A 14,123-nucleotide genomic window follows, 5' to 3' on the forward strand; every position below is an offset into this window, starting at 1 on the left:
GAGGCTTGACTCCTTTTGGAGTCCTTTGTTCGACATTTAAGGATTTGCCAATCTATTGCCTATATAAATAGAATATGTCCTCAATAGTATGAGGCACAGTTTTGCATAAACTTGACACTAACGATACTCCTACAACCACTAAGTACCTTATCTACTCATATAGAGTACACTCGATCGATACAAGCACACAGTTCTGCAAAACAAATTTGGCATACAATAGCAAAGATCTAAAAAACACTTTACCAATATGCTAAAAAGTTGAAATAACCTACAAGAAATTCGAAAAGACCATCATCAATTTAACACCCCAAAAAAAGCAGAATCAACAAACCCAAGCTTCGTGTAAATGTTCAAATTCCAAGAGTGTCTCGTTTTCTGAATGTCACACGACAATAACTTAGATTACAATACAACAAGAATCTTGTGTACTATCGAATCTATTATTTTTCATGAATCCAAAGGGGTAGACGTCATAATATGGATCACTTCTCAGGGAACTTTGGTTTTCTTGTGGCTTTCACTGCTCATAGCAATACAAATTTTCTTCCAACACCGGATAGCAATAAGCGAAGGAATAAGAATCCAGAAGGAATTTAACAATACGTAGTATAAATAGTAATAAATGGGGGATGAAGAAAAATTATCACCATCCAACAGAGCAGTTATGTAGTACATGAAAGTTCCATATAGCTGTCCCAATGATATGGCGAACTGCAGTATGTAACTGTATGACTTGTCTGTAGCTATTGCATACCTGCGAATTATACACAGCCCAACAAATTGTTGATGAATGGCTAACTATGAACAGAAAGTTCAAATGTAATTCCTTATATGTATAGCTTTTCAAAGTTCTTTAGTTTAGATTTTATTAGCTAGTTACCTCTTTTGTATTTGTTTTGTATCATAACTTCTTGTATCTTAGTCATTTAGAAATTGATTAACTATTCTCTCCCAAAACCACAGAGATGAAAAATTCTTACACTGCTAAGATGCAAGCTGGACCCTCTAAAACAGCAGTCAGTCCTTCAAGACTGACAATCGCGGACTCCCGAGCTGCGTATCGAGAATCTCCCTTGCTGTATTCTTTCCCTGGTAAGTAGTGCACATGAACATTATTAGAGGAGCATACATACAGCCCTTCCAGTACCACAGCTAGGGTAACAAAGAAAGTGAATTAAATTAACTTACAAACTTCAGCAAGGTAAGAACTGTCCTTGTAAAATTCTGGAGAGAAAACAAAGTAACCCTCGAGAACAATGTGGGTAAGGCCCGTAAATATCCACCAGCACATGAGCAGCCTCTCAATCTTTGTTTTTTTGGGAAGTCGTCCTGTTATAAGGGGGAAATGAAGATAAAGCAACAAGCATAGAACCTTTTCGAAACAGCTCTAAGAACTACAGTTTTTTCCATTACTAAATTCAGATAAAAAATAAATAGATAAAGATGGAGAGAACAAGTGTACAAACACCACGGAAGGGAACATGAAAAAAACACAGGGTGCAATAGGAAAGCAAAATATGTCATAGCTTGCAACATAAGTGCTTGTACAACACTCTACCTACACTAAGTGTTCGAATATAGTGCCCATTATCAGGTGTTTCATACTTCAATCATGGTGTTAGGATCTAGTGTTTGTACAACACTCTACCTACACTAAGGAAAAAAGTGGAACCATTGGAGAGGGATTGCTCAATCTACAAGAAAAAACACTTCGAAGGACAAGGACCCCAAAATGAGCATCCTTACTATCTGCACTAAATAGAAAAGGATCCATTTGTGGACAACATCTTCATCAATATTCTTCTAGACTTGAAAAGATTCAATTTCGAGCACAAATGTAGTGGAACTAATTTGATAGGAACCAAAAATTGGACAGGTTAATTGAAATATTATATTGATATTAGACAAATTACAAGGTTCCAAGCTCTACGAGAGGCCTAGGACTCTTTCTAAAACTATACAAATCTGCCTCTCTCTCACTCTCTCAACCCACTATATCCATAACCACTCAACACAAACAAACTTACAAGCTAATCACTAATATCCAAATAGTAATCTTAGCATTAACATTTCATCCTCATAGCATTTCTGAAATCTAGATAAATTTATGTTCCACATTAGTAGAAAGTGTATGGATGAATGATTGTTTAGACAAAGGGGAGTATGCATAACCAAAGGAAACATCAAGAGTTTAAATCTAAAATAGATATTGTATCGTGTAAAAATTAACCAATCAAATGAAGCCAAACGCGGATTGACAGAACCATAAATGGCCAAATAGATTTCAGTTTGCTACATGTTTCATTCTTTCACACTCAGGTATAATCAAAGACATCCTCGCTTAGTCCGTCCCATCAGTATTCCCTTTCTAAAGCAATCATCAAAACCAAAAGACAATAGCACAAGTTAAGGAGTAGGAAGGCAAGGCAAGGGAAATCTGGCGTCTATCCGTTTAACAGATCTCGATCCTCTCGAAAAGAACAATTGAACAAGACACAGATTTGAATTTTTACATCGGTTTCACCGCCAGCCTTCGGATTCAGCAAAGACATTCAATAGAATTCTTGGAGGACACGAAAAACATAGAATATTTGAAATTGTTTGATTTTTCTTCCAACTACTTCACTCAACAAGTGACCTCTAACAAATGGACAGAAATCCAACACAACAACAAACTACGGATTATGAAAACCATCGGCCTTCTTCTCCAGCAAGAAATCAAGCAGAATTCGAAGCGCATAAAACAGAATCCAAAAAACGACAGTAAATATCGAAGTAAGAGATGAAAGCATACCGGAAAGAGTCCATAGCAGCAAAGTGATAAAGAGAGAAGAGAGGAGATAAACGCCGAGAATAGTAGTGAGGGGTAGTGAAATAGGAACATATCCGGGGAGTTCCAGATCTGTGGGTGCGTAGGGATGCCGAGCAGCTTCAGATTCCCCCGCCATTGGCTACTTTCTTTTTCCTCTGGTTTCAAGTTTGACCAAATGAACTCCCTGTCCTCTCAGTTCAGTCTGAAACCACTCCATTATATATATATATACCTGGAACCTGACAGATGATTTTTAAGTAAATAACTTTATTATTCTTATTAGTTATTTAAGGAAATTATTATTTATTTATTAGCTCAAAAATTTTAAATGAATAAAAATTTGAAAATTTAGGAATTATTTAGTATGATCTCTTAAGCTATATCATTAATTTATTAAAATAAAAATAAAAGTGAAGACCAATTTTTATTTATTTTTAAGTTTGAAGCGTAAAATATAAAATTTTAAAATTTGTGGATAAAATGGAATGAAATCTCGTTAATAAAATAAATTCACCAAAAAAAATAAAAAATTAAACTTTAATATCATTTAATAAAATATTAACCTAATTAATTAAACATAGAATAATAGTTTTTTTTCTTTCTAAAATGTCCTATTTTTAGGCATGATTAATTTCATTAAATTACACTTAAACTGTATTTTTTTAATTAAAATTAGTTTCAAACGTAGTTATATTATAAAGTTTTGTTCCTCTTTTAACGTGGGATCTCACAATTCACCACCCAACATCCTCGCTAGCACATCGCTCAGTGTCTGGCTTTGATATCATTTGTACCAAGCCTAAGCCTACCGCTAGCAAATATTGTCCACTTTTGCCCATTACGTATTGTCGTCAGCCTCACAGGATTAGAACACGTCAACTAGGGAAATGTTTCCACACCATTATAATGAATGTTTCGTTCTTCTCTCTAATTGATATGAAATCTCACAAAATTGTTATTTAACTTTAAAATAAAACTCAATCCAATTTAGGTGAAAAAGTAGATCCATTAGTATTCATTTCATATAGTTAAAAGTATGATAACTATTATTAATGGAAGTAACCAAATCATTTAGTGTTCATAAATGGGTTCAATTAGTCATTAATGTATAATTAAAAAATTAAAAATATAATTAAATGATTATAGGCCATAGAAGAAGTGAGCGATCTTGATAATAGAATGATTAAAAAATATTTAAAAGATTTAAAATTTTCTACACATATACCAACCTTTCTTTTTCTGCTACTCGTGTTGGGTGACATGTTGGAAATTAAGGACTCGTGTTGGTCTGTGAGGATAGTTTTGACTCTTAAATGACTCACATAAGTAATCTAACCATGTTGTAGGGAAATGTCGGGGTCATTAAATGTCTAGGTGTTGCACTTTTATATGTCTCATGTAAGTAATGTAACCATGTCGTAGGAAAATGTCAGGGCCATTAGATGTCTAAGTGTCACACTCTTATCCTCACGTAAGTAACATAACCATGTATCAGGAAAATGTCGGGTCATTAAGTGTCGCTCTTTGAGATGCCTCACACAAGTAACGTAACCATGTACCAAGGAAATGACGGGATCATTAGGTGTCGAACCCAGATTTTGAATCCTTATTTGAATCTTATATAGATGAAACAGTTAGTACTGCATATATCAAATACCCTTGATGGGTACTCATCGACTCGAGAACTCTTCTCAATTAAAGCAGAAGAAAACCAAGATGGGTACTCATTGTCTCGAGAGTCGGTTTCTTACGAACAACCTGACCAACAACCCAACCAACAACCCAACCGTGCCATAACAACCCAACCGTACCATAAAAACCTTTTTCAACACACACAAGTACAACGTAATATACATATATTCCAATGAAAAACCAAATTAAAACCTTAAAAACATACGAAAAAACACTGTTCTTGTCATATTTCATAAGTCATTCCAACCCTTAGAAGCCTGGTACGAGGAATCTCAAGAATATTCTCCCCTTGCCTAAAGTTCTTCCTCAAGAAACTATACGCATAATTCACTACTATCTTCTTAAACAGTGAAGATTCTGGCTCAGCCACCACCTCTGCTTCTCCCAACAGATAAACCACGCCTTTCTCCATTGCTTTCTCTACGAACTGCATCTCTTCTTCCACTGCCCCTCCCACAGCTATGGCGTTCGATGAGTGCCTCGATTTTGAAGCGTTGAACGACTGAATGGACCCCCACGAACGCCGTGACTGGCTCGCTACTTCCGCTGCAGTTCCTTCAACGTGCACTGTTGCTGCAGATGAAGAAGAGGGTTTTGCTTTTGTTGGTTCTATTTTGCCTGAGTGGCTCTGGTTTGAGGCTGGCTCTAATGGGATCCCTTCCAGCATTATGTGTTCTTGGCGTATGAATTCTTTCAAGCTGTCCACCAGCTGCCGCTCAAACTCGGCTGATCCGGTGATCACGTCTTTGTATCCATATCTGCATCGCAATTTAGGAATCAAAACCCGAATGCTAAGAACCGATGAATTTAAGTTTAATGGTGATTTTGTTGAGGATTATTGGTGGGGAGTCTCAGGTGGCTAATTAAAGGGTTGATAATGGGCAAAGAGAACAATATCTGTTAGCGGTGGGCTTGAACTGTTACAAATGATATCAGAGCCAGACACGAGACAAGGTGCCAACGAGGACACTGACCCCTAAGGGGTGTGAAAACCTCTCCTGACTAACACGTTTTAAAACCTCGAGGATAAGCCCGAAAGAAAAAACTCAAAAGACTCTATTAGTGGTGGGTCTGGGCTATGGGTTTAAGGAATACATCACCTCTGATATGAGGCCTTCTTAAAATCTCAAATCAAAGTCATAAGAGCTTAAGATCAAAGTGGACAATATCATACCATTACGGTGAGTCGTGGTTCCTAACACGGTATCAGAGTCATGTCAATAGAATCCTCAAATGTCGAACAAAGAAGTTGGGACCCTCAAAAGTGACTCAAGTGTCGAACAAAGGGTGTACTTTGTTCGAAGGTTCCAGAGAAAGAAGTCGAGCCTCAATTAAGGAGAGACTGTTCGAGGGCTCTATTGGTCTCAGGGAAGGCTTTATGGTGTATTTTGTTCGAGGGGAGGATTATTGAAGATTGATGGTGAGGAGTCCCGTATCTGCTCATTAAGGGGTTGATTATGGGTTTATAAGTAAGCATTAGCATAACATACCTGACCACACACCGAAACATTCGATACTCCCTCGGCTCCACGTGCCGAAACAAAAACCGCTCCTTGGGCTCGACTTTGCTGATCGGAATGGACTTGATGGAGACGAAGATGATGACAGAATGAACAGAGGGAATGCTGGAAATGAAGTGAGGGAAGATGGGAGGGATACCCTGAACCAACTCGGAGTAGAGAAGGCCAATTCCAGGAATTCGGTTGACATTAGGGTTACAAGCCAGCTCGGTTATGTAGCCAGAGGAGACCTTGTTTTTGAGCTCGAAAACGTATCTCTCCCTATGAACATAGTGCCAAACGATCATGACAGCCATGAGGAAAAGGGCAAGGACGAGGGGGAGAAACCCGCCCTGCGTGAACTTATAGAGGACGGATGAGAAATAGAGAAGCTCGATCGAGCCGAAGACAAGAAGAAACAAAGCGATCCACCAAATGCTGGTTTTCCAAATGACGATCATGATGAGAGAAACCATGCCGGTGGTCATGATCATGACGGTGACGACGGCGATGCCATAGGCGTGGCCGATGTTCTCGGTGGTTTGGAAGGCGGCGCTAACGATGATACAAGCCAACATTAGAAGGTAATTGATCTCCGGGATGTAGACTTGGCCTTCGTACTTGTGTGAAGTATGGATGACTTTAACTCTAGGGAAGCAGCCTAGAGACAAGGACTGTGATATTATTGCAAATGCTCCGGAGATCATTGCTTGGCTTGCTATGATTGATGCCGCCACCGCAACTACGAACGTTGGCCAGTACAAAGGACCTGCAGCCATTGTAAAATCCTTAGGGGTTAGGGAGAAGTTTTTGTTAGACGAACACGACTCTCCATAATGGTATGATATTGTCCACTTTGAGTGGAAGCTCTCATACATTTGCTTTAGGCTTCTCCAAAAAGCATCACACCAATAGAAAGTGTATTCTTAGATTATAAACCCATGACTATTCCCTAAATTAACCAATGTGGGGCACTTTCATCAAACAGTTTTCACACCCTTATAAACAATGTCGGTATCCTCTCATTTCGGGGCTCAGCATACTCACTAGCATATCATTCCGTGTCTGACTTCGATACCATTTGAAATAGTACAAACACACTTCCCTTAAGATTTTTAAAATGGTTCTGTAAGGCACCCTTGTAAAAAATGTTTTTCTTTTCGTTCTCCAACAAATGTAGGATCTCACATGTTATCTCATCATTTTATTAACCATTTATGATTACAAAGATTTAATTAAAAAAAAACTTAAATGAAGTAAGCAGCTGACCTGGAATTGAGTCGTAGAAAGTATTGCGGACGTGGCCCGGGAATTTTCTTAGATATGCAGCTTGCCCACTGTAGGCAGCTATCAAAGCAGGGAATACAAAAGAACTGAAACTAATCTGCAAAATCGTAAATTACAAGTTTAATCTAGACCTGATCATATGATTCGAGAATTTGATCAATTCAGACTACATAACACAAACCATAAATGTTGGGTTAAATTATATATTCTTTCAGTTGGGTTAGGTTGAATTTCGAAAAACCCAAAATTCTGGTAAGTTCACAGATTGATTTTTTCTTTTTTTGCTCCGTCAACCTAGAAACACTTTCTACAACTCAACCCTATTCTATTTTTAAAATTATTATGAAAATTAAAAATATTTGACATTTGTAACTGAGGTGAGTGATATGTTATGACTTGTGATTTTATAATTAAAAAAAAAAAACAACCCAACAATCCAACTCAACACTACCCGAAAACGAAAGTTGGGTTGTGAACTCTATTTAGGTTGCTCGGGTCATCAACACAATCAATCCAAAATTTCGAGTTAGCCTAAAAGATTTCTCAAACCCAACCGAACTCAATCTGTACAGCCCTGATCTAGTCGCTTACCTGAATAGCTCGAACATTGAAGTGACCCAAATCAGCAAACATGGCTTCAGTCCCTATACACCATATGAACATGAATTCAAAACTTGGGAAGATTAGTCAAAGGAGTGACAAAAAAGTCAACAAAAGTAGAGAGAGAGAGAGAGAGAGAGAGGGACCTGTAATGCAAAGAAAAACTCCGCCAAGGGAAACCCAAGCTTGCCTGCCATTTCTTTTGAAGTAATCAAAGATATATTTAGGGTTAAAAGCTTTGAGAGCGGCAGGGTCATGCTTGAACAAGTTGAAGAGGCCAATGCCACCAATGAATGAAAACCATATAAAGATTATTGGGGCAAACGAGAACCCCACTTTGTCTGTTCCAAATCGTTGAATGCTGAACAGGAATACAAGAATTGCTACTGATATCCCCACAACCGCATCTGTGTACAATTTTAATCATCACTTTCCCCATCGATCCACTTACCAATATTCATTCGTCCTCATCGATTATATACGCATCTATTCTTAGAACTAGTTAGCTTTGGACGACTTTTATACTCAAAAGTTTAACGTGTTCGAGATTTTAAATTTATGATTAAATTTGATACTCGACTAAACATTAAATATATATATATATATATATATATATGATTTGTACCTGTCCCTAGTGACTTGATTCCACTCACTGCAGAGAGCACTGCACAAATCAAACAATATTGTTAATCCTAATTATGTAAGGGTTTGCCAATCATTTTCTTATGTCTATCGGACCAGATGAGATGGAGAACAAAAAGAGTCAAAAGAACAAGAACAAAAAAGAGTATAATGGATACCTGAGATAGCGGGAGTAAGAACCCCATCTCCAATAACCATGGAAGTTCCAGCAATGGTGACAAGAAAAAGGGCAACCTTTGCAAACATACTGTTCTCAAGCTTCTCCTTCACCTTCTGAGACCGTCTCAGGTTGGAAGGCACGACCAGCTGGTAATTGGACAGTTCCCTGTCCTCCGGCTGGTCATTTGGAATCAATCCCACTTTCACGTACCGACACAGCAGCGAATATAGAGCGAAGGTCCCACCGTCGCCATTGTCATTCGCCCACAACACAATCAAAACATACTTCAATAATGGAACCAACGCTATGGTGTAGATTATAAGCGACAGAACTCCGATCACGTCCTCCGTGTTGTCGATACCGTTGCTGAAAGTGCTTGCAAACACGTACAACGGCGATGTTCCGATGTCGCCGTACACCACTCCCATGCTCTGAAACGCCAAGCTCAAAGTCCGTTGCCAATTCACCTGATACCAATGACAAAAGCTTAAGTTGATGGATTATCGTAAATGTTAAGAATTATTGGAAGAGAGTCTCAAGTCGGTTGATCAAGAGTTGATAAGCGAGGAATACATATTCACTGGTATGAGGTTTTTTGGGGAAACCAAAAGAAAAACCATGAACGCTTATGCTCAAAGTGAACAATATCATACTATTGTGGAAGTCCGTGATTCCTAACATGTCACTCAAATGTCGAACAAAGAAGTTGTGAGATTTGAAGGTGTAGTCAAAAGTGACTCAAGTGTCGAACAAATGGTGTACTTTGTTTGACAGCTCCAAGAAAAGAGTCAAGCCTCAATTAAGGGGAGATGGTTCGAGGGCTCCATAGGCCTCAAGGGAGATTCTATGGTGCACTTTGTTCGAGCGAAAGGAGTTTCACATTAGCTAATTAGGAGAAAGATCATGAGTTTATAAATAAGGAACACAATCTTTATTGATAGAGACATTTTAGGAAACTGAATTCAAAGTCACATGAGATTATTCTCAAAATAGACAATATTATACTATTGTGGAGATAGGTGATTCTTAACCGTAAATTTAATCTTGTATCTTTAAATTCGTTACCTTGTAAGGTTGATGAACGGTGGCGGCCGGAACCCTTCCGGCCTCGAGATTGAGGGAGTCGACACGGTGGAGGGTGGCCCATGAAGACTTTCGGCTACCCAAGTTGATGTTGCCTTCGCCCACTTTGTCGTCGGCCATTGTCTTTCACTGGCTTGTGTGTGGCTTCTTGTTCTTGGCATTCAAATTTATAATGAACAGAATCAGCTGGAAAAGGCCAAAAAGACAGTTTTTGGGATTAGTTTAGTAGCAATTATTAGGTTGGATTAGCATATATTATATGATCATCCAATGAAGTTGAAAGTCAACTATATGATTTGATAGATACGTGTTAATTACTCTAATATAAATCTTTGACTTAAAAGGGTTGTGATTCATGGGATGACCTTTGACATACTAGGATTAATAAGTTAAGACATCATTAATTAATCATAAATCATTCTAGGATTCAACGAACTTGCACGAATTTTAAGAAATTATTTGCTTATTTTATTCAAATATATATTTTTTTTTTTTCATGTACCTCCAAAAATAAGGGTCGAGAAATGATATTTAACTCGGTTTCTAAAAAATAAAGTTTTCTAACCCTTTTTAAACTTTTTTTTAATTTTTTCTTTTATAACTTTTGCTCTTTTCCCTCCCGGGACATTCCATCATGCCTTATTCTTCTCCTATCTTTTTTCTCTCGGTGATGACGATGATAACAACGAGCGAAGTTAGTTCGTCTTCCTCCGAAAAATGTCATGGTGGCAACGTGAGACGTTTTTCCAAACATCAAACAAATTTGGTATAGAGAAAGTGAGAGAGATCGGCAAAGGGAGCAAGAGCGAGAAAAGCAAAATTTAACGTGGATCCCTTGTATTCTCTATTCCTCCTACCTCATTGTCTCGTCCCGTTCCATTTTTCCAATATAATATGATTTATCTCAATGAATTTACAAAGTTGACTTTTTTTTTTTTCTTTTTTGAATTCATTAGTTATAGGGTGAGAGATCAAATCATGAACCATTGGAATGAAATTGATACTCTAATAATTGAGCTATGTTCGAGTTGACTCAAAATTGATAATTCTCTACTTGGAAAGATTCTATAATAGCTTAAGCCCACCATTAGCTTACTTATCGTCATTAGTTTCGAGGTTTTCACACCCTTATAAGAAATGTGGTTTTCTCTCTCCAACCTATGTTGGATCTCTTAATCCACTCCCTTTGAAGGTCCAACGTCTTTTAAAACCATGAGCTTAAGGATGATACGTAACAGACAAAAGCAGACAGTATCCGCTAGAGGTGGGCTTGGACCTTTACAAATGATATTAGAGCCAACTATGACGACAATATATACTATGTCAAAGCGGACAATTTAAATCCATGATCTTTATAATTAAAAGTTAAAATTAGAGGAAAAAATATATATTATTTAGTAAAATTTGAATATGGTATAAAATAAATATATAAAATAATTTATTTAAAATGTAACAAAAATCACTACCATTAAATAATGACAATTATTAACAATAATGCATCAATTATAACATTTTAATTGGGATTGGAATCTTAATCCAATTAATATGAAAAAAAATCAGCCACCTAAACTCACCTAAAATTATACCATTTAATATTCAAAATATTTAAAAAATATTTTTTAACTTTTAAATTTTCATTATTACTTTCAAACTTTTTTTTAATTAAATACGGACAAAAACCATTAGTATTACATTTTAAAAATATACCCATAAGCTCTCAAAAGTATCATTAATACACAATATTCTTTGTGACCATTCAGCATATTAGAAGGACTCGTGTTTGTTTATGAGAATATTCTTTACTCAGAAGCAATGAGTAAGTAAAGTGACCATCTTGCAGGAAATGCAGGAGAATGTCGGGCCATCAGGTCGAATCTAGATTTCAAAAATTAAACCGAACAAAATATACAAATACATGGATTAAATTAGATATTTTGAAATTAAATTAACTAAATTATAGGAAAAAGTATTTTTTTTATTATACTATATTATGAAATTAAACAAATTTAAATTCAAACCTACAAAATAAATATTAAAGTAAAAGTCATAATTGTTGGATGTTGGACATGGACAACAAAATTGATTATCATTTCTTTTTTTATTAAATTACGCCAATTATTAACAATAATGCATCAATTTGGTAATTTAAATTGGGATTTGGAATGTAATTGGACAAGCGAAGGCTTCCACCTAATGGAGTTGAATAATTTAAATATTTATTTAATTTATTTGGTAATTCTTGTTACACAAATGATATAATATTAGTTTCTCATCTAATTAAATTGTTATTTGTTTTTAAACAATAATTGGACATTTGTATGAATAAAATATTTAATATTATTGCATAATTAATGATGTCATAAAAACAATTTGTTTCGTGCCCGCTTCTAATTTTACTTAAATCAGAAACGTCACTATATGTATACCTTTAATAATATATGCGGAGAAAATAAGAAATGTCAACAATGTTATAACGAAACATTAATGTAAATTTAAGTATGGAAATGAAAACTCTAAACTACATATAGACTACGAAACAGTGCATACTGCTATTTAAGCTTAGTTTTCATGGTCATTCTTGCATCACTGTCGTCCGTGCAAGAGTGCTTTACTTTTATCTGAAACATACTTTACATTGTTTGAGTATTTTAAGAAATACTGAGAAGTAACCCTATCATTGGGGTTAGTTAATGCAATCAGACAGAAATATGATGAATCCTATCCTTTTTAAAATAGCATAACATGACCTTGAGCTCTTTCTAGTTCGAGCAGGGTTAAATGTGTGGTACTTTTCCACATACATTTCGCGCACGTGAATCCACCAGGCGGCTCAATTTCATACCCTTGGACCTGGCTTGTTAGGCTAAATGCTCTGACACATCGCCTAATGTAAGGTAGGGTTAGGTTGTAACTATATTTTTTGGATGGTCGGATTGACCCGACCAAAAAAATGTCGACCCATGAACCGACTCAATTTTTTTAGATTTTAAAAAATTAAACCCAACCCAGACCGAAAAAAAATCTAAATCAACCTAACATTTATAGTTTGAGTTGATTGAATTTTCAAGTTATTTGAACTGGGCTAATGAAGGAATTTTTTTTTTTACCTAGAGTAAGTTTGAGGTTATATTTTAAATCTAAATTATCTCATTTAAGACTTAAATGAAAATATTTATGAAGAACTTTTAAATTGAAATATATTTGAATAAATTTCACCTTAAACAATTTATAATCTAACCAAGGGTTGAATTGGGAATTTCACCTTCTAGGAACATGCTTAGCATATGCAACCAATTATTAAGGTTATTATATAGTTATATATATAGTCAACATAATCTAAGTTATTTATTTTATTTATCTCAAAATATAAACAAATAAGAAAAAGAGTTTACTTTATTATATTATTATTTAACAAATGGACAGGTACGGAAGTTGATCTTAGGATGTCCTGTGGTGTGTTCCTAAAAACTTGTTGGTTTGATGTATTTTATATTTATTTAAGGAATAAATTTCGAATATCAGCAATATAATCTTTAATTGTTTAAAAAAAAGTCAATATGTTTTTGTTTCTTTTGTAGACATTTTCGGGTTCGGACTCGGATCAGACCCAAAAACCCAGTCTTCAACCCACCTTGCCTCTTCCAGTGCCTCTGGCCCACAATCTTGTTTTCGGCCCATTGGCTTCCTTGAGCCCAGAATGCGAGCCCACACCACCATTCCTTTGGGTCGCATGCATCTCAAGTCCACGTGCAAGCTCGGCCCAACCCGATACGCCCAGCTCTCAGGTCACCCGCGCACTCCATCAGTATACCCGACCTGCGCACACGCTTGCCCCGTAATTGATCCGTCTACCCCCAACGACCCAACGACCCACGACCCTCTGTCTAAGGCTCGATGTGGCTCCAACCCGGCTCCGACCGTTTATTCGGCTCGGGTTACATGCTTAACCCTATTTATTTCTCATTTGCTCGAGATTTGAACCGTGTTTCATTATTTAAGTCTCGAAATTAGTACTAAAGAAAATTACTCAACAATTAAATTTATATGGGTAGGAGTGAATCTTATCTTATGAGATTATGTTCTCAACTTATTACTTGGCCGAATCATTCTACTTGGTCGAGTCTTTAGAACAATAGAGTTATTGAATCAGCTACAAAAATTAATTTTGCCCATAAAAATTAAAAGGTCTTTAGAGACAGTTCATAACTCACTCAAGATTAAGATAGTATTGCGTATGAATATCTCATGAAATATTAATTTTTTTAGTTAACATTTTTATGAAGAGAGATATTTTATGATTCACTCCTATACAAATTCATTGTATATAATATCAACTCGAATGTCTCCA

The 14,123-nt window shown here is 36.2% G+C and overlaps 2 protein-coding genes across 2 annotated transcripts; both read right to left on the bottom strand.

Annotated features, from left to right (window-relative positions):
• Window positions 1-249: 249 nt before the first annotated feature.
• On the bottom strand, window positions 250-3,021 carry LOC111479580 (probable 3-beta-hydroxysteroid-Delta(8),Delta(7)-isomerase). Its single transcript, XM_023124295.1, has 4 exons — window positions 2,795-3,021; window positions 1,189-1,329; window positions 981-1,089; window positions 250-754 (listed from the first exon to the last, which is right to left on the bottom strand). The coding sequence occupies exons 1-4, from the start codon at window positions 2,946-2,948 to the stop codon at window positions 490-492; spliced, it is 669 nt and encodes a 222-aa protein (XP_022980063.1). The 5' UTR covers window positions 2,949-3,021; the 3' UTR covers window positions 250-489.
• Window positions 3,022-4,671: 1,650 nt separating this feature from the next.
• Window positions 4,672-9,895, bottom strand: LOC111479577 (potassium transporter 5). The gene is made up of 8 exons (XM_023124293.1): window positions 9,758-9,895; window positions 8,691-9,159; window positions 8,516-8,554; window positions 8,037-8,297; window positions 7,882-7,934; window positions 7,273-7,387; window positions 5,995-6,772; window positions 4,672-5,262 (listed from the first exon to the last, which is right to left on the bottom strand). Exons 1-8 carry the CDS (start codon window positions 9,893-9,895, stop codon window positions 4,728-4,730), a joined length of 2,388 nt encoding a protein of 795 aa, XP_022980061.1. The 3' UTR covers window positions 4,672-4,727.
• Between the last annotated feature and the right edge of the window lie 4,228 nt (window positions 9,896-14,123).

The sequence above is a fragment of the Cucurbita maxima genome, unplaced genomic scaffold (assembly GCF_002738345.1).
Source record: "Cucurbita maxima cultivar Rimu unplaced genomic scaffold, Cmax_1.0 Cma_Scf00005, whole genome shotgun sequence".
NCBI lineage: Eukaryota > Viridiplantae > Streptophyta > Magnoliopsida > Cucurbitales > Cucurbitaceae > Cucurbita > Cucurbita maxima.